The 24,936-nt window shown below is 42.2% G+C and overlaps 3 protein-coding genes across 5 annotated transcripts; 2 read left to right on the top strand and 1 right to left on the bottom strand.

The window, feature by feature from the left end:
* Window positions 1–1,739: 1,739 nt before the first annotated feature.
* Window positions 1,740–22,148, top strand: LOC146658565 (CUB domain-containing protein 1-like). Of its 3 annotated transcripts, XM_085422241.1 has the most exons (13): window positions 1,740–1,873; window positions 4,668–4,874; window positions 4,970–5,332; window positions 6,021–6,233; window positions 6,329–6,691; window positions 15,147–15,362; window positions 15,458–15,820; window positions 15,931–16,299; window positions 17,193–17,384; window positions 18,201–18,560; window positions 18,660–19,016; window positions 20,683–20,770; window positions 20,970–22,148. In XM_085422241.1, exons 1-13 carry the CDS (start codon window positions 1,804–1,806, stop codon window positions 21,340–21,342), a joined length of 3,534 nt encoding a protein of 1,177 aa, XP_085278367.1. In that variant the 5' UTR covers window positions 1,740–1,803; the 3' UTR covers window positions 21,343–22,148. The 3 variants fall into 3 exon arrangements, with proteins under 3 accessions (XP_085278367.1, XP_085278365.1, XP_085278366.1); XM_085422239.1 differs by lacking the exons at window positions 1,740–1,873; window positions 4,668–4,874; window positions 4,970–5,332; window positions 6,021–6,233; window positions 6,329–6,691 and adding an exon at window positions 12,986–13,139; XM_085422240.1 differs by lacking the exons at window positions 1,740–1,873; window positions 4,668–4,874; window positions 4,970–5,332; window positions 6,021–6,233; window positions 6,329–6,691 and adding an exon at window positions 12,986–13,139 and having other exon boundaries at window positions 20,683–20,771; window positions 20,974–22,148.
* LOC146658566 (uncharacterized) lies at window positions 6,895–10,479 on the top strand. Its single transcript, XM_085422243.1, has 3 exons — window positions 6,895–7,168; window positions 7,864–7,939; window positions 8,043–10,479. Exons 1-3 carry the CDS (start codon window positions 6,895–6,897, stop codon window positions 8,476–8,478), a joined length of 786 nt encoding a protein of 261 aa, XP_085278369.1. The 3' UTR covers window positions 8,479–10,479.
* Window positions 22,149–23,049: 901 nt separating the features above from the next.
* Window positions 23,050–24,321, bottom strand: clec3ba (C-type lectin domain family 3, member Ba). The gene is made up of 3 exons (XM_085422244.1): window positions 24,115–24,321; window positions 23,907–24,005; window positions 23,050–23,712 (listed from the first exon to the last, which is right to left on the bottom strand). The coding sequence occupies exons 1-3, from the start codon at window positions 24,209–24,211 to the stop codon at window positions 23,312–23,314; spliced, it is 597 nt and encodes a 198-aa protein (XP_085278370.1). The 5' UTR covers window positions 24,212–24,321; the 3' UTR covers window positions 23,050–23,311.
* Window positions 24,322–24,936: the final 615 nt, after the last annotated feature.

Genomic DNA, 24,936 nt, shown 5'->3' with positions numbered 1-24,936 from the left:
GGACCTTGTGTACTTGGTCTATTGAGACCGCTGGCAGGAGAGAGGGTCAGGTGATCTGGGGGTTCTGGAAAGTCTTGGAGGTCTGGGAGATCTAGGAGGTCTGGTGGGTATGGGAGGACGGGAAGGTCTGGGAGGTCTGGGGGTCTCAAAGCTGGTGTAAAACACGTTGAGATCATCTGGCAGTTGGCATATATCACAGCATTCAGGGCCTTTATAAGAACAGACAAAATTACTAAACTGAATCAATTTCAGCTTTCATTTTTTATTATGTATATTTTAGTAATAATTACATTTCATTATCTATATCTTTACCAGACATTTGCCACACAGGTGTAGATACTGTAAGTGCAGCTCTCTTCACCTACCTAACACTGACAGTCACACACAAACACATTGTATTCAACTAGAAAATCACGAAAAACATAAACTTACAGCTTTCACAAAAATATCGTCAATGAATGTGGACAAAGCAGAAGCTATGGTTGACTCTGACATGTCGATTCTTACCAGTTTCTCTTTGCTTTCTCTCTCTTGTTGAACGAGGAGTTGGCTGAAGAAAACCCGCCAGTGAGGAGGTTAGGTTCAGACTCTGTTACCCTGGTAACTGACTCAGAGTTAAAGTTTAACTTAACTTTCTGGAACTGAAAACCCGAGTTTCCCTCATCTCGGGATTAACAAACTTGGACTTAGCTAAACCTGCTTCCTAGAATAACCCCAGTAATGAATCTACAATGAGCTTAAAACATGTTGTGGATGAGAGAAGCAGTGAAAACACAGCACTTCAAGCCGGAGAAACTCAGAACATAACAGGCTCTGTTTTAGTTTATAATCTGTCAGCTGTGGACTCTGTGAGAGTAAAGATTAACTATTAAAACATAATGTTTTATGAGCATACTTTAATGCGTATATAACAATAACAATAAAATAATTCATTATTAAGTTGCATTTTAGAATCTAGACAAGCTGGGATACATTAACAATACTGGGAAATAGTCTGAAAGTTTTACACCAAACTTACAAATAAAATGCCATTTGCCACTCAAAGGTTTCCATTTGTCTCTGTGCCACTTGGAAATGGGTTGAGCAGCATGTACCGTATGTACGGTTACTGAGATACTGTAACACATCCTGACTAACCTGTTTGTCCTGTGAAGAGAAACTAAAAGTCAGGGTTTTTTCCTCACAGTTGAGCAACCACGCAAGGCTGTTTATCGTTTGGGGGGGGGATTTCTTCATAATATAATTTTAGAAAGCTCAAAGATCGTTTATGTTTCCACATTGTAAATCTTTCCAGTTGGGAGTAACCATATTTATAGTTATCAATTTCTTATTCAGCAAATACCTCAATATATCCTTTGGGTTACTGTTTTGCACTCAACGATCTATTAAAAGATTAAAAAACTTCACAAGAAACAGAAGACAGTCACAGGTGTTAGGCGTCCTGCTCACATTAACTAAGGCTCTATAACAATGCGATCTTAAATCGTGACATCTTTATTGAAATGACGTGATTAAGGGTGAGTTGCCGTTTCAGGCAACAGTTCTCGTATATTAGCTTCTTTTTTAAAAAATTCTCCATGATACTTTTCAGGATTTTATTTTTTACTGGGCTACAGGGCTGTCCTAACGCATCTGTGTCCTATACCTGCCAATATGGTCCTCCTGACCGCGCCTTTAATCTTTACCTTGCGTAAACACTCCCTCCTTGCTGGCACACTTTCACAATTAGGAGTCAACAACAACTAGCTGAGCTTCAGTTAACACCCCAGGATTGAAGGTTTCAGAGCGTCACTGTAGGGCAGCATGTCCGTATCAACAGGCGCGGCCCTTCTGTGGATTTTACTTCTTACATTCACTGTCTCCACCGTGTCAGGTAACCTGAAACTTAAATATGAACCAGTGGGAGAGATTTGGTGTGGTGGTGGATCTGTCCGTTAAATACTGACACTAATGTCACTCAGAAGCTGAAAACAGCTGAAGCAAGAAAATCCCTTTCAAGAAGCTCTCAGAGCGTAGGTGTCAGGTGATACTGAGTACGGCTGTTTTCGGTAAATCGCCACGCCATATAACGAGTCCACAGCGGAAGTGGTCAACGGGAGATCAGTGGGTATGAATCACCATACTTACAGCTAAACGAAAACAAAACTGAGGTTGTCATTTTTGGCAATTTCAATCATATCGACAGCACGTTGGGTACCCTCTCCTCGTATTGTAAAACACATGTAAAAAACCTCGGAGTTTACATTGATGGTTCTTTTAAATTGAATAAGCAGGTGAGTGCAGTAGTTCAGTCCTGTTTTTTTCAGCTAAGACAGCTAGCCAGGATAAAGCCATACCTTCCGGCTGACGTCTTCGAGCGTATCATCCACCTTTTTCTTACTTGCAGATTGGACTACTGCAATTCATTGTATTATGGCCTAGATCATGCCACCATCCATCGCCTTCAGATGGTTCAAAATGCTGCTGCTCGCCTGCTAACCGGTACCAAACGGAGAGAGCATATAACCCCAATTTTAGCCTCTTTACACTGGCTCCCTGTCCCCTACAGGATCCAATTTAAACTCTTACTTTTTGTTTTTAAGTCACTCAACGCCCGAGCCCCCCTACTTGTCAGAGCTCCTCTCTGCCTATGCTCCAGGAAAACCCACGAGATCTAGTTCAAAACTATTGTTGTCCATTCCACGGACTAACCTCAAATCTCGTGGTGATAGATCCTTCTCTGTGGCAGGTCCCAGACTTTGGAATAGTCTCCCCTTTAATATTAGATCTGCTCAAACTCTTGAGCAATTTAAATCTTTACTAAAGACACACTTTTACGCTCTGGCTTTTAACACATTATGACCCAAGCATTTTGGATTTATCTGAATTAGTTAGTATTGTTTCAATTCTTCTATTTTATTGTTTCTATTGTTATTATTGTATTACACTGTAGTTTTTAATTTTATTGTTATTGTTAAGCACTTTGTGCAGCATCGGCTGTTGGAAATGTGCTATATAAATAAATCTGACCTTGACCTTGACCTTGACCACTGACTGATTAGTTTTCGAGAAAATAGCGCAGCATTTCCCGGAAGATCTCTGAGACCTCTGAGTGTGGACATGAGACTTTTGTTTTTAATGGCTTCCAAAGTCTTTGTGTTTCCCTGATGAACAGCAGAAATATACAGATTCTAAAACGCAACTTAATAATGAAAAATTTTATTGTTATTGTTTTATACGCATTAAAGTATGATCCTAAATCATTGTGTTTTTATAGTTAATCTTTACTCTCACAGAGTCCGCAGCTGACAGATTAAAAACTAAAACACAGCCGGTTATGCCCCGAGTTTCTCTGGCTGGAAGCGACGTGTTTTCACTGCTTCTCTCATCTACAACATGTGTTAAGGTCGCGATTGTTTTATATATATATATATGTATACAATACTGGTTTATGTTTCACAACCTTTTCACAGTAAAGAAAGGGGCTGGTGGACCTTGGATGACCTCCAGAAACTTTTATTAATATATTTAAGATGATAGCAGCACTAATGAAACTTTTTGTTGTAATTATTAGAACAGAGGACACAGAGAATACCTGTTCAATCAATCAATTTAATTTCACCTTGATCTGCTGAGAAACTGAAGCAATTTTCACATCTCCTTTATTAGGCTGTGGGGAACGAGATGTGAATGCTTAAATGTATCCAGTTTAAAGTTTCGGAGCTCCAATGTGCAGCCATCACCTTAGGTATAAACAGCAGCACTAAGAGAGCACTCCTTGATAAGAGAGTTTTATTAACCAGAATAACGAATAGCTGCCAATTATTCTCATGAAGCTGATTGAACAGGCATTCTTGGTTCATGTTAAAGAGCAGTATAAAAGAGATTACAATCAAGTCTAACAACATTTTATACACATTCTAATTAACCAAAATAATACATGGCATAATACATACAGGCATTCCTATGACAATGCAATGCACAGTTTGCACTTCTTTTAGTAGTAAGGTAGACTTAAGCTGTTCCACATGTCCTGTGGATCCCTATTCAAATTGAATTCCTGGTATTGAATTCAGTTTATCAGTTGGAAAATCTTGCACCAAAAGTCTGTTTAAACAAATATACAGAACAACCTGCTTTTTCAAAATGACATCAATTCAAAATCATGGATGTGGAATCTGTCAGGGACAACCTACTCCATACCTTGTGACAATCAGCCCCGTAATAGATTTATTTTATTCTCTCAGGTGCAGACTCGGTGCATACACAGAAATTTGGTAAGAGGTCAGCAAATAAAGTGTAGGTGTCCTGTTTTATGATCATATAATGATGACTATAGAACAATAACAATTTGCTGCAATAACAAATTACTGATCCTCATTAGGGAAATACAAATACTTTAGATGCCATCCATTCTTCCCACGTAGATCCAAATGATCTTCCAGGAATGGTGAAGCTATTTACCGAAGTACTGCAGCGATTTTCTACCTCTTGATCTCTAATCTGGAATCTAACTTGTTCCACAATACAGAGCTGCTTGGTTATAGGAGAAATCATCTGTCACTGCAGTTAGTCATATTTGTGAATTTTATCTCATCGAAATGGTAATTTCACTCTGTTATTTCCAGATATAATACAGGACCCAACATGTTTATCCCTTTGCTCACTATAACTCTGTTTGCTTCCAGGGGCCCAGAAGTTGACTCTCACTGCTGAACCAGGAGCCACCATAAACATCAGAAATAATAATAAAGTCAAAGGTTGCCAAGTGTGTACAGGATCAATTATTAAAAAATGCAACGCTGAATCTCTGAATTATTTAAAAGGAAGTACTGTGGAATTGAAATGCTCCACACCTCAAGATGTATTCAGTATAGAAATTGTACGGCGTATAAGTAAGTGTCTGTGTGATATCTGATTATTTTATCAGTGAGACTGAATGTCCTGAGTGGACTAACACAGCATGGGTGGATTCAATTTCTCTTTTCAGCTTGCACCACGGAGTCATGCAGTGGCCACATCATCCAGGCTGACTTCAGCTCAATTGATGCGCTGCGTTTTAACCGCACGTTTACCTGGAATCTAGCAGCCGCAGCGCCAAAAGCTTTCCAAATAGATTTCACTAACACGGGTCTTAAACTGATTCATCCATCTGAGAAATGTCCAGACAGACACACCTACACCCTCCAGGCCTTCCAGTCTACGGGCAGTGCAGCTGTGGAGCAGTACTGCAGAAGTGGCACCATCAGCAGTGCTCAGATTTTGAAAAGCGGCAGCTTTTCTGTGGACGTCCCAGCAGAGCAGAAGCTGCAAAATGACAAGTTTGATGTGACTGTGCGGGAAAAAATCAAGTGTGAGTTTAGTTACAGTCACTTTTTTGTGTTTCTTTTAAAATGTAACAATTTTTGTTTTCATTTTAATTAAATGTTTTGTGTTTTGTGTGTGTGTGTGTGTGTGTGTGTGTGTGTGTGTGTGTGTGTGTGTGTGTGTGTGTGTGTGTGTTTGTTTTATACCTTGTGACAATCAGCCCCATAATAGATTTTTTATTCTATCAGGTGCAGACTCTGTGTATACATAGAAATTTGGTGAGAGGTCAGCTAATACAGTGTAGGTGTCCTGTTTTATGATCATATAATCAATTTTGAAAAAATGTTTGCTGGCATAAAAAAATCTAAAGAGTAAAGCTGCATGTAATAATTTGTATTCATTACTGATGCTCATCAGGGAAACACAAAGACTTTAGATTTTAGATTCCAACGAATCTTCATTGAATGGTGAAGCTATTCACTGGAGTACTGATTAGCTAGTACGCAGTGATTTTATACCTCTTGATCGCTAATCTGGATTCTAACTTGTTCCACAATACAGAGCTGCTTAGTTATAGGAGGAGACAAGCCGTAGGCTTCATCTGTCACTGCAGTTAGTTGTATTTGTGAATTTAATCTCATCTAAATGGTAATTTCACTCTGTTATTTCCAGATATAATACAGGACCCAACATGTTTATCCCTTTGCTCACTATAACTCTCTGTTTGCTTCCAGGGGCCCAGAAGTTGACTCTCACTGCTGAACCAGGAGCCACTATAAACATCAGAAATAATAATAAAGTCAAAGGTTGCCAAGTGTGTACAGGATCAATTATTAAAAAATGCAGTATTGAATCTCTGAACTCATTCAGTGGAAGTACTGTGTCAGTGGAGCTTGAATGCTCCAGACCTCAAGATGTATTCAGTATAGAAATTGTACGGCGTATAAGTAAGTGTCTGTGTGATATCTGATTATTTTATCAGTGAGACTGAAAGTCCTGAGTGGACTAACACAGCATGGGTGGATTCATTGTCTCTTTTCAGCTTGCACCACGGAGTCATGCAGTGGCCACATCATCCAGACTGACTTCAGCTCGACTGATGTGCTGCGTTTTAACCGCACGTTTACCTGGAATCTAGCGGCCGCAGCGCCAAAAGCTTTCCAAATAGATTTCACTAACACGGGTCTTAAACAGATCAATCCATCTGAGAAATGTCCAGACAGACACACCTACACCCTCCAGGCCTTCCAGTCTACAGGCAATGTGGCTGTGGGGAAGTACTGCAGAAGTGGCACCATCAGCAGTGCTCAGGTTTTGAAAAGCGGCAGCTTTTCTGTGGACGTCCCAGCAGAGCAGAAGCTGCAAAATGACAAGTTTGATGTGACTGTGCGGGAAAAAATCAAGTGTGAGTTTACATTCATTGTTTTGTGTTTCTTTCAAAATTACAGTGTCATTTAACAATTTTTGTTTTAATTTCAATTTATTTGGTGTGTTGTGTGTGTGTGTGTTGTAGCTCTTGCCCGAATTTCTCTGACTTTACCAAAAGGGACCTCTTCCTCAGAGCTGCTCTCGCCAGACTACCCAGAGAGCTTTCCTGATGACGACACCATGGAGTGGTACTTTCAGGTCCCAGACAAACACGGGGTTGATGTTCAGTTTCTAAACCTCACACAGCCAGATTGTGTGAAGAAGGAAGTAGCAGTGGAGTACCACCAGAAAGGCAGGGTGACATCGGTTCTGGGGCTAAATGACACACAGCCGCTCCAGAACCAGGGAGACTTTTTGCTCACGCTGAGGAACTGCGAGATGGAGAGAGCACCTGCTGATTCTCCTGGACTCACCTTCACCCTCAAGGTGTCTGCTTACCCACCCCGTTCAAAAGGTCTGAAAAAATAAAACGGCACTGACTTCAATGACAAAAAATATATATATATTGTGTCAATCCGAGATTAAGCACTCACTCATTCATAGTTTGTACTTTCATTAACAATAAATACATGAGATGTTATTCCGAGTTACTCCCGGGGAAAATATTTGCTTTTGGAAATCTAAAACTGCTTTAATCGATTTTTGCATAAAGCTCTGTCATTGCATAATGTAGAAGATGTTTGAAGTGATGACCACAGAGAGCGAAAACAAGGCCCCAAATGTTACGTTTTCTTCCACTTATGCAGTTCAGGGTACACCCTGGGGAGGTCACAACACTGTGTTTGAGCATGACTCCCCAGAGCAAACAGGTTAGGAAGGTATTTCAAACTTGCCCAACAGCTGGAGGCTCGATAGTCTGGGTAAAACCTCGTCATCACTAGGTCCAGATTTTTCCAAGACTTTGGTTTATGACAAAAAGAACTGCAGCACTGTGACCAGATCACATCAGCTTGATAACTTTAGCATTTGGTGTAAGGCACCACAGGAATATGAGGCTGTAGTGTAGCTTCACACTCGGGAGGATAAACGATAATTGAACGATTTTTCAGCTTCAGCAATTCTGTTTATTGTTGAATTCTTTTTTACAACCACTGCACAGTCGAAAATGTGATCCAAATGTTAACCAAGTTAATTGTTTCTCCTCTATAGCACCTTTAACCATCATCCTGGGTGTAGTGGCTACTCTGCTGGTCATTTCTGTCATAGTGCTAGTTGTAATGATTAGGTGAGTATTTCTATTATTTAGTGTGTTTTCAAAGGGGATGACCCATCAATAGCTGAATAAAACAGAAAATAATCCCAATCTTCTCTTTTTTCCCGCCAAACAGGAAGAACAAGAAGAAGAAGAAGGAGAAGAAGAAGAAGAAGAAAGGCAATTATGAAGTTGCTGTCTATAATCCTAATGGCATCAACTTCTTACCAGGATACGAATCCCCAGACGTGCTGGGGACTTGTAAAGATGATGAGTCCCATGTGTACGAAGAGATTGATGACACTCTCGTCTACACACACCTGCTGAAAAGGGGTGCAGAGACTGGCAACTATGAAGAAACATATAAACCTGTTTCAGGACACAGAGACTCTCAAAAGCCACTGCTCTCATCACAGCAGGGCCCTCCACGCCCCAACAAGCCACCAAGCAAAATCCTAACCCCGGTGGACAATACAATTTACCAGAATATGATTTACCAGCCTAAGGATCAAAGTGAGGACGAACAGCTCCCGAATCTGGGGCCTCGACTGGAGCTAGAGGGCGGCAACTGAGCAGAAGACTGGACTCAGCTTTTTGATTTTTCTCTTGACTCACTTGAACTTTGGGATATTCATTCCCTGTGTGATTGCCTCACAAAGCACCTTTTCTGAGTGCAGCTTTTGCACTAAAGTGAGGCACACACAAACAACCTGTCTGCAGCTGTTACAACGTTTTGTCCCAGATTAAAGGCTCTTCGATTGCAAAAGTTGCTCTCAATCATCCCCTGTAGCTGCATCTGACATAAAACATTTATTTCATAGTAAGGTCAAATATATTGCTTTTTTAATGTGTCACGATGGGATGAGTCCTTTGTCCTCATCGGAGACTAGTGGCATAATTCCCCTGCAATTAAACTGCATTTCAGTGTATTTTATTTTTAATTTCAGTGTAGTTATTTGACTGCAATAACTTAAAGCAGGTACACTGGAATAATGGGGTGAGAAGTCAGGTTTTTACAGAAAACAGAAATTATTTTATTTAATTTTAAGTAGTGCACAAGTAATTTTATAAAGTTCATGACTTATTTATTAGTATTACAGAATATCAGGTATTTTAAAGGAAAGGGGAGAAATTAAGTACATTTAAGTAGTGCATAAAAATCCAAAAGTCTTTTTTTTCCTTTTTTGCCTGTCCCGTTTGGCTCTTTTGCATCAGAATTATTGTCTAAAGGCAAAGAAAGATGCCCAACAGATTTACTTTACCAAATTGACCATCCCAGCCTTGCCATAATGGTCCATTTGATTCACCCTTTATTGTTTATTTTATTTTCACTTGCTGAATACGGGACAGACTTGACTGGGGGAAAGAAGGGGAGAAAGAAAGAGTGAAAGAGAAACAGCTGAGAAGAGGGACGGGGGAGAAGGGCAAAAAACAAAAACCAACAGAACGGGCAGGAAAAAAAAAGAAAAAAAATGCATATATCAATCACCTGGATCACCTGTTGAGAAAGAAAAAAGAAAACAAGCAGAAGAGAACAAGAGTAATAGAATAAACAACATCACAATGATATATGGGAATATGGCAGTAAATACTAAATGTTAAACATTATTGTGCAGCACATAAGATCAACAGAACACAGTGTGCTTTGAGGTAGGAGCCAAAAAGGGTGTAGTTTGTGGGTGTGATCACCCGTGTGTACACCTGTGAGCATGGACGCGCTTGGGCTCACTCAGCAGCCGCGGAGCAGAAGCCAGGGGGGGTTGCAGTGACGCGCCCGTGAGCTCCGCCGGCAGCCAGCTGCGCCTGAGTGACCGAGCCCCAGGCCGAGAGGCCGGGGGCACCCCACCTCCGAAATGGCCGGAGCGAGCCCCAGGCTCCAGGCCCCGATAAGCGGCCGCCAAGGAGTGAGCCGGTGTGTACCTGGACGCCCATCCCCGGACACAAAGAACCACCAACGCACCGATGTCTGAGGGAGTCCGCCACTGGCAGGGGAAGTGGTGGTGGGGGGAGATAGGCCTCCAAACCTTGGAGGGCCTGAGATGTCCCCAGAGAGGTGGCGCCTGACACCCAACCTGACATATAGACACAGACATACAGGCACACACAGACACAAACATCCATTCCCACCCTCATGCTCTCATATGCACTTACTCCACACTCAACCAACGTGGAGACAGACATAAAGAGACGCTGTACACACGATCACACTCCCCAAGCGTACTCTACAAACCGGGTCTAGGTACCCTTGACCCTGGAGGGGGGAACTGCACCCAGACCCAGGAGGTGTTACCCTTTTCCCTGCGGTGGGGAGAGGCAGACCGCCCCGACTCCGCAGCAGCAGGGAGGCCCCACACCCCAGACCGCAGTCGGACGGCCAACTCCTCCTCCTAGCCCCCCCGCTCCAGCAGGCCGCAGAGAATGGGGGTGAGAGAAGACTCCAAACCTCCCTCCACCCGCTCCTTGTAGTGTTGATGCATGTGTGTTCTAAGGTGCATTTAAAACCCAGGAGGGCATGGAGCTACCTGCCAGAGAGCAGCAGGTAAGCGCATAGTCCCTCCTGCTAGCCCTCAATGTCTACGTGTATTTAAAATTGAGAGGTGGGCAACGACGTCAGGGGTGAGGTGTACACCCTGATGGTAATTTGGACTCCGTGTATCGTGCCCACCCCCAAGATCCTATATGTATGTGTAATGAGAGTGTGAGTAATGTGAATGTCTAAGTTGTGGGATAAAATTGAGGCAGAGGCAGCCAGAAGGGGACAGAGGGGGGGGGGGGGGGTAGCCTCCTCTGCACCCTGGTGACATACCCCTACTCCAAGGCCCTGCATGTGTGGGTGGTTGTGGTGGAGCGGGAAGAGGGAGGCAGCTGGAGATGGGGAGGGAAGGAAGGGAGGGGCAAGTGACCCCTCCCTGGGGCCAGCTCCCCCGCTGACCCCAGTAGGCACCCCCATACTCCGCGACCCGCCAGGGAAAGGGGGCCCAGGCCCATCCAGACCGGGGCCCAGTGCAGCAGCGCCTCCCGGCCCCACAGAGCCCGGGACAGTCCACCCAACCCCACCACAGAGAAAACTGCACCCACCCCACCATCCACTCATCTTCCAGACTACATAAGACAATAGACGCCCAGGCTGAGATCTTCCTCCACCTCTCCTGTATCTCCCCCTCCTGCAGAGAGAGTTCCTGAAGACCGGAAAGCTCCTGCAAGATGAGTCATTTTAAGTATTCAATTTCATTGTAATTTTGCTGAATAAACAATATTTTCCCATTTTACCTCATAAATGGACTGGATTTTGGGTGTATGGACCATATTATGGAGTCACTTGACCTTGTCTTACATGATATTTATTGTTTTAGTGTGAATGATGGAGAGTCCACTGTGAAACTATTCTTTCATATTTATTTATATAAACATTATGTAGTAATTTAAACTGTTCTTCCTTTTCTACTTTTCAATATATTTATTCAAGCTTTCAATATATTTTCACAGCGTTGTCTCCTCTGAATAGGATAGAACACCAAAGCTTTCTCCTTCCAGAGCAACGTCCAGCAGACAACAAGTGCAGATAAAAGTTTTCAGTGGTCTTAAACAAACTTGTTTCTCTTTCCTGTGCCAATTTCAATACGATCCGCCCTCTTTTTTCTTTTCTTTTCTTTTTTTTTTTTTTTTTTTTTTTTTGGTTAAGTAAATATTACAGCTTCAAGCTTCCCATCCAAGAAGCTACTCTAAGCGAGCGGTGAGTAACGGGCAGAACAATTACATTCTTTTCCACTAGAGGGCAGTACAACTCCTTGCTCCAATTAAATGGGTTGCCAGAAGAAGACAAAGAAGAAATTACTACAAATGAGACCACGCAGCACGTGATCTGCTGGCCGGACTGACCAGTTTATCGTGAGGACAAAAATGAATTTTTCTTTAACTTAGTTTGTCACAGAAGGACGTTTGTAATCCAGAGGGGAAAATTATTATGATTAATGTTCCCAATTACTTCATCTTAATAAATAAATACAACACAACCTGCGTTTGCCTCTTTGATCCATTTCTTTGTTCATACTCAAATACCGTGAACTGGCTTTTGAGTATGCACAAAGAAATGAACACATCAAGCTGCTTGTGCCTTTATATGTTCTGCCAGTTCTTTCTCTATATGGTCGTCAAAGACTGGACAGGCAAGTGCAGTTCCTTTATATCCTTTAATGGCCTTGTTTCTTTTCCATCTATCTTTTTCTTCTCCATAGATCGTTTTAATGTCATCCTGCATATGTGCATCTTCTTCGCCACCTGAATGGACTTCCCCTTCTCCACCTTGCTCACTATAGTTCACAGCTCTGTTTACGTCCTCTAACGGAGTGGAAGCTCTGCCTGTCCTCCACATTATAACTCTGTGGCATAACTACAGGCGTATAGACTCATAGTGTGGCTTACAAAAGGACTAACACATTTGTGAAATGTTTTCAAACTTGTTTAAAACAGACAAAATAATCAAAATACCTTGATCACAGAAATTTTACCTGGAAAGGCAAAAATCACTTGAACTTAAATGTGCTTAATTCTCATGCAACGAGGCGCTTCTTTGCAGGATGAGAAAAATGTCGGACTCTCCATAAATGTGCGGTCACATGATCAATTTCTTCCCTAGAAACAGGGTGTGGCACAACTCCCTCGATCTGTTCTGCTATTTTACACTCGATCATAAAGATTTTCACATGAAACAGAAGACAAGCACAGTTGTTACTAATCGCATTCCTTAAGTCTAAAAGCAGTGCAGGCTAAATCTAGATGTTATTGTCATGAGAGGACTGAGCCTGTTTTATCGTTTCCGGTAATATCATATATCAAACTCTGCATATTTTCCAGAAATTTCACTTTATTTTAGCACTTTTGTTCTACATCACGTGTCGTAACGCGTCAGCACGCCTACCTGCCAAGATGGCGATTCTAGCCACGCCTTTAAACATCACCTGGCCTCAACACTCCCTCCTTGCTGGCACACGTTCACATAGGGAGTGGACTCGTTGTGTCAACAACTGCTCCGTGAGCTTGATGTAACGCAGAGGAAAATGTGGCGTCCCAGCTCCAGACAAGAAGCGATGAAATGTGTCCGCTGATTTTAATTTTGTTTTTTCTCTCAGGATTGAAAGTTTCAGAGCTTCACTGTAGGGCAGCATGTCCGTATCAACAGGCGCGGCCCTTCTGTGGATTTTACTTCTTACGTTCATCGTGTCCACCGTGTCAGGTAATCCGAACCTTAAATATGAACCAGGGGGAGAGATTTAGTGTGAAATATTGGTGGGTTGGTGGATCTGTCCGTTAAATATTGACACTGTCTTCACTCAGAAGCTGAAAACAGCTGAAGCAAGAAAATCCCTTTCAAGAAGCTCCCAGAGTGTGTCATTTGATATGGGCTGTGCCGGTTTTGCCCCTGTGTAAATTTGAATAACAAACATTTCAGTGTAAACTAGGTTATGGCCGACCCAGAGACCTGACTGAAGCATCATATTATGTGCTGAGCTTGCTCAGGTTTACTCAGTACAGACCTGGGGCCCGTTCTTCGTACGTCGCTTACTACATCCAAGATCAAATGACACATCCAAGATCAAATCATCGCGCTAACCGTGAGCTCGCTAATCCGGTTCCCCGAACACACCTGCTGTTGACGATTAGTACAGCTGGACGCAGTAATGTGACATCACTGGGTGTCGTAAAAGGGGCCACGCATCGATAGTAGAAACATTGATCGGCAACCCTCTGATTGGTCGGCGAAAATGTCGACGGAGCGCGCTCGGCTCGGTATTTTTCGGCAGCAGAGCAAGAACTCCTGAGTGAGGGATTTCAGGAGTTTCAGAGTTTAATCAGAACGCAAGGGAACACTGCAAAGGCTGCAAAAGCAAGGAGCGAGGGCTGGCAGGAAGTTGCTGACAAATTAAACTCGTAAGTAATTTAATAATAACAATAATAATGGAGTGGATTGATATAGCGCTTTTCAAGGCACCCAAAGCGCTTTACAATGCCACTATTCAGTCACTCTCACATTCACACACTGGTGGAGGCAGCTACAGTTGTAGCCACAGCTGCCCTGGGGCAGACTGACAGAAGCCAGGCTGCCATATTGCGCCATCGGCCCCTCTGGCCAACACCAGTAGGCGGTAGGGTAGATTTATTATATTACACTATATTATCCAATATTATATTACATTATATTATAATATGTTATATTTTATCCTCTTTCACATTAGAGCCACGACAGGACCCACTAGAACATGGGAACAGGTAAAAGTGAAATATAAGAATATCCTACAGAATGGTAATATTTATCACTTATATTGCTTTTAGTCTCTTGGAAAGAGACCCTGGAATAATCTGTTTGTTTATAACAGCAACCAAGAAAAGGGCAGAGCAAAAAAAAAAGACAGGTGGTGGTCCTGCACCCCCTCGTCAACAAGTTGGTTAAGTGAATAATACCCTCACGGGAAAATCGATATCTCTCAATGAGCACACTGTCGCGCTGAGCTAAAGGATCCTGTCTGTCCCGCAATATACGCTGAATTCTGAGGACTCTCCTTATCAATCTTGCACCTTCCGCAATGGGTTGCTCGCGTATACGGACAGGACATGGCTGCGACAGGCTTCCCAAATCCACCTTCGCTTTTATAGCCGTGGTCTCTCATCTTGATTACACGAAGTAATTTACAATTGCTACTCTGAAATATGAATTAAATCTGTAATAATCACATACATGTAATAGAATGTTAATAGTACATTTCCCTTTTTTAGGGAATGACCTGTGTGAAATCAATAAATGGATCAGGTGCTGCATTGTCTTTAGTTACATTGATGTTATTTATTTATGGTGAAACAGTGGTGGAATATCGCTGTTGCTTTCGTATGATGACGCGGACATACCTGCGTGGCCGCGATCTAATCCTGTTTACATAAAGTAAACCTGCTCCCCAGCAGGTTTACGCTTACGGCTCTGTTGCTATGACAGCAAGTCCCGGATGAGCTTCGGGGAACCGACTGATCCAGGATCACGCGAAATCGTCAACAATCTAATCCGGCTAACCTACTTAGCGAGGTACGAAGAATGGGCCCCTGCTTAGTCACAGGAACACTTAAGACAAGCTTCATCCATCACAGCAGTCAGTTTTATTTGTGAATGGAATTTCACTGTGTTATTTCCAGATATGACACAAGTCACACATGTTTATCCCTTTGCTCACTATAACTCTCTGTTTGCTTCCAGGGGCCCAGAAGTTGACTCTCACTGCTGAACCAGGAGCCACTATAAACATCAGAAATAATAATCAGGTCAAAGGTTGCCAAGTGTGTACAGGATCAGGGAACACACAACGTTGCAGTATTGAATCTCTGAACTCATTCAGTGGAAGTACTGTGTCAGTGGCGCTTGAATGCTCCAGACCTCAAGATGTATTCAGTATAGAAATTGTACGGCGTATAAGTAAGTGTCTGTGTGATATCTGATTATTTTATCAGTGAGACTGAATGTCCTTAGTGGACTAACGCAGTATGAGTGGATTCATTTTCTCTTTTCAGATTGCACCACGAAGTCATGCAGTGGTCACATCATCCAGACTGACTTCAGCTCGACTGATGTGCTGCATTTTAACCGCACGTTTACCTGGAATCTAGCAGCCGCAGCGCCAAAAGCTTTCCAAATAGATTTCACTAACACGGGTCTTAAACAGATCAATCCATCTGAGAAATGTCCAGACAGACACACCTACACCCTCCAGGCCTTCCAGTCTACAGGCAATGTGGCTGTGGGGAAGTACTGCAGAAGTGGCACCATCAGCAGTGCTCAGATTTTGAAAAGCGGCAGCTTTTCTGTGGACGTCCCAGCAGAGCAGAAGCTGCAAAATGACAAGTTTGATGTGACTGTGCGGGAAAAAATCAAGTGTGAGTTTACATTCATTGTTTTGTGTTTCTTTCAAAATTACAGTGTCATTTAACAATTTTTGTTTTAATTTCAATTTATTTGGTGTGTTGTGTGTGTGTGTGTGTTATAGCTCTTGCCCGAATTTCTCTGACTTTACCAAAAGGGACCTCTTCCTCAGAGCTGCTCTCGCCGGACTACCCAGAGAGTTTTCCTGATGATGACATCATGGAGTGGTACTTTCAGGTCCCAGACAAACACAGGGTTGATCTTCAGTTTCTAAACCTCACACAGCCAGATTGTGTGAAGAAGGAAGTAGCAGTGGAGTACCACCAGAAAGGCAGGGTGACATCGGTTCTGGGGCTAAATGACACACAGCCGCTCCAGAACCAGGGAGACTTTTTGCTCACGCTGAGGAACTGCGAGATGGAGAGAGCACCTGCTGATTCTCCTGGACTCACCTTCACCCTCAAGGTGTCTGCTTCCAGCCCAGCTTCAACAGGTCTGTATCATATAAGCACTTTGTGGAGCATTTGGTAACAAAAGTGTGAGTTGGTAGAGACCAAAAATGGAGCTGAAAGAAGATTGCGTATTGGACTTGTAATTAATCAAAAGGCCCTAACAAGACTACAAGTGAATACTGAGGATGTCTTCATGTTTTGAAGGTGTGTTATTATGTGCAGTGACATGTCTATATGTCAAACTTTTTCTATGTTAGAGCAGCACAACTGTGTAAATACATACCAGACTTTACAGGTGTGTAGCTGATGAGTGCAGTCTGACCCACAAGTAAGCAACAAGCACCAGAAGCATGTTAGTCACAGGGGTTAAAAGCTCCATCACATTATGTCTTTAGCTATAGTATTATTAAAGAGGGTGAGCTCAGATAGTCTGGTCTGTGGTTTCTCCCACTGTAAGGTGTTGGGTGATGCTGATGCTTCGTCTGACTCCAAGTGTTTCAAACACGTAGTTACTAAGTGTAGCTCCATTTCCAAAACCGATTAATAATGTGTGGGTCCCACATGGCTAAATTTAGTACTGCAGTTTCTTTTGTACAGTGGTTTTGCTGTTGGGGAGATGTGTGCTGCCTGCTCTGCATGTGGCAGCATGTACTTGTATAAATAGTTTCTTTCTTTTTTCTTTTTCTATCGTCTTAAAGGTTACAACAAAGGTGCAGTTTGATTAGTCAGTGGTATGACAATGTTCCCTTTCTTGTAATATTTGTGAATAGGAGGGACTTGGAAAGTGTGTGTTATGGCCTGTTTCTGAGCCCAGGCAAACTCTTAAATTGCCTAATCTCTTAGTCATGTATGACAGCACTGATAAATTTCCAGGAAAGTTTGAGGAATCACATTTGTTGTACGTGCTTTGTTTTGTTGCCCCCAACCCTTCCAGTGCCATGTAGAGTAGATCTCAGCAAAACTGAGGGCCTTTCTCTCAACATTTCCACGGTGACATCGACCCCTGACTGCGTGATGAAAATAAACTCGGCGAAAAAAGACAACATCACAGTCACATCAAGTGCTGATCTGTCTTTTGAGGACTGCTTTCCTGGCAACATGGAAGTCAGAGCCACGCAAGTCATAGGTAACTCAAGATTTACTTAAACTCTCGTTTCATCAGCTGTTTAAGCCTCACTGTGTAAAATCCACAGATGTATCATCAATAATTCATTATAATACTTTTGTCATTTAATCTAAATCATCTTAGATTTGGCTAAAAATTCTATGGTCCAAAGTTTGAACATATATTTAAAATGATTGCTGTGAATTTTTTACATAATATATTAAATAATTTTAAAAATATAATTTTTGAGAAATAGTCTGACTTCCACCGTGTTTCTCATTTTAAAATCGGAGGCAATATTTGAATATCTCAAAAGAAATTTTTACTGTTTTTTCTTATCATAATTCTGGAAAGTGAATGGTGGGATCTTTTTAAAAAAATAAATAAATATAAAGTGTTTCTTATACCAAGGCGAAGTTCATTATTTACTTTTAATCCATATAATTTTCAGGCAAATCAGAGTTGGTTCAGCTGAAAATATTCAAAATTTTGATTTTAAGACGGAATAATAATAATAATACTAATGAAGGCGTTTAAAATGCATTGTAATATAGTGTAATTTAAGGATAAATATTCACTGCTGTTTTAGATTTGTTACTAAGTTATATTTTATTATATTTTATTTTTCAGTTTATATACACGCCTCCTAATTTGGGTGCTCAAAGGAGATGTTACAGCTGTTGGCAAATACATTAGTACTCACATGTGCTTACAGGTTCATTAAAGTTAGTTCAGACCATGTGTTTAAAAACATCTGTACTACCTTCTACTAAAAGTGCTTCTCATTGTACTGTAAAGAACTTTATCAGTTTCATTTGAGAACCTCTTTCCGTTCAGATTGTAGTTCTGGTAAATGTCCTGATCCAGTCAGTCTGTCGGTGCCTCTGCTGCCATCATGCCTCCCTGCACCTCTGAGCCGTGTGACGTGGATACTGCGTCCCGGTCAGCACGGCACGGTAAAGCTGATTTCTCCCACCGGGCCCCTTAAGCAGTCCCTACCTGGACAGCTATGTGATGACAGCGTCACTATTAACGTGGCAGAAGAGAATGGAGCAACTATTGGGACCTTCTGCCCCAACGGAGCCATACAGACCGTCCACATTCACACAAGTGTGTCTGTCACATGGTGGTCCAGCATGAATGCTAAAGCACCAAGATCGGCTGTGTTGAATGCCAGTTTTGAAAAAGAGATTACAGGTAAAAACAAGCACACTTGAAGGGGATAAGCTGAATAAAATAAGAACATTAAATAACCATTAATATTTCACATTGTTTTCTTTTTGCAATAACCTTCAGAAAGATACATATTCACCGTTTCTCCAAAGAGAGACACCCCAGAACTTGTGGCTACTCCAGCTTGGCCAGCGGGAATGAAGGCCTACTCCACCGTCTCCTGGATTGTCTCAGTTCCTCCGAAGATGGAGGCGCAGCTGATTTTTACCAAGCTCAGCCAGCCCAAGTGCATCAACCGCCACACCAACATCCGGGTGCAAAGAATGGGCAGCCCCAAGGAGGACTACAGCCACAGGGAGGATGAGGTGGCCAATAGCGAGCTCACGGTCTCTGAGAGCTTCTACCTCAACATGTCCAACTGTTTGCCTGAAAGAGGAAACTTCAGCGTAATTACCAAGATCTCCCTGCAGAAGAGCAATGGTAAGAGGAAACTTTACAGTTACTTAATCTATATCATAATTTTCTGATTTTTAAAAAATAGATATATAATTCTCAAGAATATTTCAATGAATTTCCATGAAAATTTGTCCAGACACTCAAGGTCCTCTGGCTTTTGAAGACGAATGTGACAAACTTTAATTTTCAGCATGCATCAGCTTGTTTCTGTTGCCTTGATAAGGATGTTAGCCAGCTGAACATTTCGGTCAATACACTGTTGTGCATATGTAGATGAAAGATACATCCTGGCGAGCATCATCAGTGATCTTTCCTAGATTCCTTGGGTGATTCGGATTGGCGACCCAGCCAGGGATTGATCAGGTCCTGACATTAAGCCTCAGATTTCCCCACTTAATCCACCTGGAGGCTCCATCAGCTGCTTCTTTTGCAGTCCTGATAGCTGTGTTTCTGTGTGGTCTCTTCACGCCTGGCAGGGTGAGGACTCTGCAGCCTACTTCAACAGGAAGATGACCTTTTTCTGGCAGTCCTCCCGAAACAAGTCCTTAAAACTTGGCCAGCTTGCTTTCAAAAGCCTCCTCCATGTGATCCTACCAGTGCACAGTCAGTTCAGTCAGGGCAGGTTGTTTTAACGGCTCTGAAAGAATGACAGTATGTGTCATCGGTGATGTGTCACAGAAACATGACTTGCTTGCCCAGACTGAGCACTGGTTCCCAGTTGTGTGAAGTGAAGACTTTGCTCTGTTCTGTGCTTTTGGTTTCTCATTAAGAAATGAGATTCATACACAGACTTGCCGTACAGCTGGAGGTGTGATGGGCTGGTAAAATGTCATACGCAGCTTGTTGAGGAATTTAATTTGTTGGTGCTCTGCTCGCCAGATGTATTTACATAAAGTATCATCACTGACTGATTGGCTTTAGTATTTCGCCTAAAGAACTGCTGCAGCTGTAGCATACAGGAGTATGAAGCTGTAGTATGGCTTCAAAGTTGGGAGCGTGGAGGTCATGGATACTGAAACTGTTTTCTTTTTTTAACCTTAGTGCAAAGTTTTATTCTGCTTTGCTGATTTTTAATCAATGTTCTGTTTGGGGGAAAAGTTACTTACGCAGTTACTTTCCTTCTTTCTCTCTTGTGCAAGAAGAAAGCTCCAGTACCAGGATTGTATTTATCTATATTTTTATTAATTCTTCAGCTTCAGGAGGCAGCAGCCTAAGCAAGGACACCCAGAACCTCCCTCTTCCCAACTACCCCCTCCAGCTTATCTGGAGGAATACTGCTGCATTTCCAGGCCAGCTGAGAGATGTAATCTCCCAAGCATGTCCTGGGTGTGTCCTAGGGCATCATTCCGGTGGGAAATTCCGGAAACACTTCAGCCAAGAGGTTCCCAGAAGCCATCCTAGTCAGATTCCCGAACCACCTACCTCTCTCTAAGGGAGAGACCTCCCACCCTTCAGAGAAAACTCATTTCTTTTAATCACTGCCCAGAGTTTGTGACTATAGGTGAGGGTTGGATGGTAGATCAACCGGTAAATCGAGAGCCTTGCTGTCATACTCAGCTCTCATTACCACAACGGATTGATGCAGTGTCTGCATCACTGCAGGAGCGTCCACCATCCGTCTGTCAATGTCAGGGAAAAATGTGATAGAAAAAGCTGACTATGGTGTTTGTTGCCATTTTTTTCTTTCTAGGCCTTTTACTAATCAACATCCTGAGTGTGGTGGCTGCTCTGCTGGTCATTTTTGTAATGGTGCTGGTTGTGGTCTGTGTGGTGATTAGGTGAGTATTACTCTTTTATCCTTTGTTCTTTGAGTTTTATTATTTTTCTTTACAGTTAACATGGGTATTTTCACATTGTTTACTTATCTGCTCTCCTCAACCTGCTAGAAATTTTTGTCCTTCATCGAAAATCATAGCGAGCATAATTTATCAGTAAATTTAATTTAAAAAAGCTCCGATCTTCTTTTCTGCCAAATAGGAAGAAGAAGAAGAAGAAGAAGAAGCTCAATCACGAAGTCTCTGTCTATAATCCAAATGGCATCAACTTCCTGCCAGGATACAACGGACCCCCGAAAACACACGAAGACGATGACGCTCACGTGTACACCTCCATCGACGACACACTCGTCTACACACACCTGCTGAAAAAGGGTGCAGATATTGGCATCTATGGAGAAACATACCAACATTTCACGGGACACACAGACTCTCAAAAGCCACTGCTCTCGTCACAGAAGGGTCCTCCACTTCCCAACAGGTCTCCGAGCCAAGACCAAACCCTGATGGACCAAAGTGAGGACGAACAGTCTTCAAATCTGGGGCCTCGACTGGAGCCAGAGGGCGGCAACTGAGCAGAAGATTGGACTCGACTTTTTGATTTTTCTCTTGACCCACTTGAACTTTGGGATATTTATTCCCCGTGTGTTTGCTCACTGTTCAGACCCCCAAAAGACACTTTTTTTGTGTTGAGTGCAGCTTTTGCACTAAAGTGAGGCACACACAAACAGCTTCCAAACCTGTCTGCAGCTGTTACAGCGTTTTGTCTCAGGTTAAGGTTCTTCTTTTTCAAAAGCAGCACTTAATCATTCCTTCTACACAGGTTTTTAGTTTTTATAAAGAGGTCTTCTGTTGCTTTCAGGAAATGAACGTTTTCCATTTGTGATATTTTGTAAATACATTATATCGTTATCAGAACACAACGGTCTGGACTGCAGCAGCCGTATGTTGCAGCAGCATGTCCTTCTGTTGTTCATTGTTGCTTTTTGTTTTCTAGCTGTAGTGTCATTACACCATAAATGAGCCTTACATATAGGTCAGGCTCCCTTTAGAAATTAGTAAGGATCTTATAGTTGTTTTCAGTCATTTGTGTTACTGGGACGGTGCCAAACTGAAACCGAGCATTTGAGAAGCTCGAGCCTAAAGTGCTACTAGTTCATACTGAGACTGTATATCATGATCAGCACTGATCAGTAGTTAAAAAAACCTGTTTCACCATTTGTTATGAGGACAGACACAGCTTTGTTTGGATTACAATGAGGAAAAATATACATTTATTTGCATTATATCAGCAGCTGCATCTGCCATAAAATGTATTTATTTAGTAGTGAGCTGTAATATGTTGCTGTTTAAATGTCCCTTATTCTAGCATGAGCCTAAACATGAAAGAGAAAAGTTTTCTTTCAAGGCATGCATCTGTCCTCTTTGAGGAAAAGTGCTTCAGAAGGACTTTGGTCTTGAAAATTCCTCTTCCCCACGGAGTGTGGCCATAAATGTTTTACAGTCTCAGTGGCTCACAGTGAGTAAAGAAACTTTAGAGGAGCCTTTAAAATCCGGAAGTTTGGAAGTGTTCAGACTTGTTGATCTGTCGCCTTCATTTGGGTGAGTAAAGTACTTTGAATGCAAACACAAAATGTAGTGTGTGTGTGTGTGTGTGTGTGTGTGTGTGTGTGTGTGTGTGTGTGTGTGTGTGTGTGTGTGTGTGTGTGTTACGTGACTGTACTCATCATACTCTCATCATTCTCTCTTAGTGAATAGGCTGGATTTAGTTCCAGTATAAATTGGACAGGCGGGAGTCTTACGTTCATACTGAATCAGTTGCACAATACAATGAATCAGTCAACTTGGCACACCTATTTAAAAACCAAAACTAAACGAGAAACTACCCTATGCTCATGCTTTGTTTTTGTTTAGTTTATTCATGGAGGAAATGAATGTATGATCTTATGATGTGACCGTGAAAATGACAACAATCATAACCCAGGTTTTATTTATTACCTTTGGTTGTAATAGATTTGTTACAAAAGCTTTTTTCTGTATGAGGAGTAGTACATTCACATTATATCTGCTGCTGTTTGTTTGTTTGTTTGTTTGTTTGTTTGTTTTACATCAGAGAGAAGAATAAAATGGTAAACATGTTCATTAATATCCTGTAATAAAACATGAGAAGCATAACTTAACATTTAGAAATAAAGAAGGTGGCACAGAAAAGGCACTTTGTAAAAAGAACTTAGTAACTCAGTAAGAAAAGATTTTGTTATGTTAACTGGCATCTAATAAGAGAAAAATAAAGACAAACCCTCCAGTGTTTACCTCAATGAATATTTAAAGCATTGTTTATGGAGTGTATGTACAAGTGGGTGTAGCTTATACAAAGAGCACCAAGTGAAATCTCTGTTCTGGACTGACATCTGGAAGGCTTGGCCGAGAAAATGCAGGCTGATTAAAGATGCAGCGCATTATTTTTCAGCGCATTTCATAATGTTGCACTTCATGCTTACAAAGCAATGTCAGAGACTGAAAAACGGAGCAACAGATGGTCTCTCAGACGATGTTGAACTCGCACACAGACGCCTTCTCAGCCCTGCAGTTCTCATCGAACCACTTCCCGTTGGCCGTGATGGAGAGGACGGCGCAGTTCTGGCTGGATCCCCCATCTGGCTGCTGGGTGATTTCAGTCTCCCAGTTTTTGAAGCGCACATTAGAGCCTGATTGGTCAACCCAGTGGCCATCGGTAACCATGTCATTAATGCCCAGCCAGATGTGCTCATCGGGGCCGATGCTCTGGCGTACGTAGCTGTAGAGATGGTCGTTTTCGTCTCCTGTTAGAGGAGTGCTTAGGCTGCCTCCTTTGGCGATGCAGTCTTCACTGGCGACATGGAAGGATTGTTTCACCAGATTGGCCAGAAAACACTTTCTGTGGATCTTTGTGCCCTTTAGACAAACTGATAGAGAGGGAATTATGAGGAAGTGGTTCAAAAGCCCTGGATCTGTTTCAGCTCTCCATCTCTAGAAAGCTGTTTAACTAGAAAATGACATGCAGCCTGCAAACTGAAGCAAATACTTGAGTGGATTGTGCAACTTTGGGGCATTCTTTACAAAAAATCTAACTGCATGGTGTTTGTGAAGAAGTCTACACCTGTTTGTAAAGCTTGCTGCTCTTTCAGCACGGTCAGATCCCGAGTAATGTCATCAATTTGCCTCTGCAGATTCTCGATTGTAGAGTTGATGGCAGATTCTGCACAAAATTACCGAAACAAACAAACAAAAAAACAAGGTGAACTCTAACAATACTGTCCTGTAGAAGCCACTGATTTTATATTCAGCTGGTGAATATGAAGTCCTACCTTTTTTGCCATTTCTTTTCTTCGAGTTCTGCTGGGGTGAGCAGTGTGCCAACAAGAGAAGGCAGAGCACCATCCAAAGTCCTCTAGCATCCATCATACCTGGAAAAAATACCTTAAATCCAATGCAGGGAGCCTGTTTTGGTGCAGCACAGCTTCTGAGCGCTGGCCAGACTGTGGCGTTTTACACACTCGGGCTGGAGGCACAGAGCGGAGTGAGGAAATCTTATCTGAGAGAGAACAAATGTTTTACAGATGTTTGACAGAGGTTTGTGTTGCTTTTGAAAGGCTGAGGCGAGATGGATGGGGAGCAGCTTTTTGTATTTAACAGTGTTCAGACAAGCATGGCTGGTTTTTCCATATGTTTGTAAGACACCAATAAATTACAGATATCCTTTTGTCTTTTTGAGTGTGCAGTCATTTATTACATTAATAGAATTTAACAGGATCGGCATGTTGATGAAGCTATTTTGTCAATTACCTGCATCGGTTTTTGTTTAACGGCAACAACTATTAAAATGACGAACACATGAAAAGGCTTTTATCTTAGTTTTTTGAACTGTCGATCTAATCTCTTGTTTTCCTGTCACAGAGCCAGCTGTATTTCTTTTAAGGGCCAAAGGTTGGATTTTTTTTTTTTTGGGGGGGGGGTCCACAGCTTACATCTGGATCGCCTAAATGAGCTGGAGGGTGTGTAGCTGACATGTGGCAGAGACTTGTGTAATAAGTAATTTCACTATTGTGAAATTGACTTTAAAATGTTTCTGGAAGCCCATAGAGTTTTACTGACCATCAGCCAGCAATGAAAGGGAAGACTGGCCAAGA

The sequence above is a fragment of the Rhamphochromis longiceps genome, linkage group LG11 (assembly GCF_057381845.1).
Source record: "Rhamphochromis longiceps isolate RC_006_pf linkage group LG11, R_longiceps_female_GT1.1, whole genome shotgun sequence".
NCBI classification, from domain to species: Eukaryota; Metazoa; Chordata; class Actinopteri; order Cichliformes; family Cichlidae; genus Rhamphochromis; species Rhamphochromis longiceps.
Note: the sequence above shows the minus strand (reverse complement) of the source record. Positions and strands in the feature narration are given on the sequence as shown.

Coding starts and splice junctions, on each gene's coding strand:
- LOC146658565 (XM_085422241.1), top strand. CDS start 1,804: ATGTCCGTATCAACAGGCGCGGCCCTTCTGTGGATTTTACTTCTTACA. Junction 1,874..4,667: donor CACTGTCTCCACCGTGTCAG/GTAACCTGAAAC, acceptor GTTTGCTTCCAG/GGGCCCAGAAGTTGACTCTC. Junction 6,234..6,328: donor AGAAATTGTACGGCGTATAA/GTAAGTGTCTGT, acceptor GTCTCTTTTCAG/CTTGCACCACGGAGTCATGC.
- LOC146658566 (XM_085422243.1), top strand. CDS start 6,895: ATGGAGTGGTACTTTCAGGTCCCAGACAAACACGGGGTTGATGTTCAG. Junction 7,169..7,863: donor TTACCCACCCCGTTCAAAAG/GTCTGAAAAAAT, acceptor TCTCCTCTATAG/CACCTTTAACCATCATCCTG. Junction 7,940..8,042: donor GTGCTAGTTGTAATGATTAG/GTGAGTATTTCT, acceptor CCCGCCAAACAG/GAAGAACAAGAAGAAGAAGA.
- clec3ba (XM_085422244.1), bottom strand. CDS start 24,211: ATGATGGATGCTAGAGGACTTTGGATGGTGCTCTGCCTTCTCTTGTTG. Junction 24,006..24,114: donor GAAAAGAAATGGCAAAAAAG/GTAGGACTTCAT, acceptor AATTTTGTGCAG/AATCTGCCATCAACTCTACA. Junction 23,713..23,906: donor GCAGCAAGCTTTACAAACAG/GTGTAGACTTCT, acceptor CCTCTCTATCAG/TTTGTCTAAAGGGCACAAAG.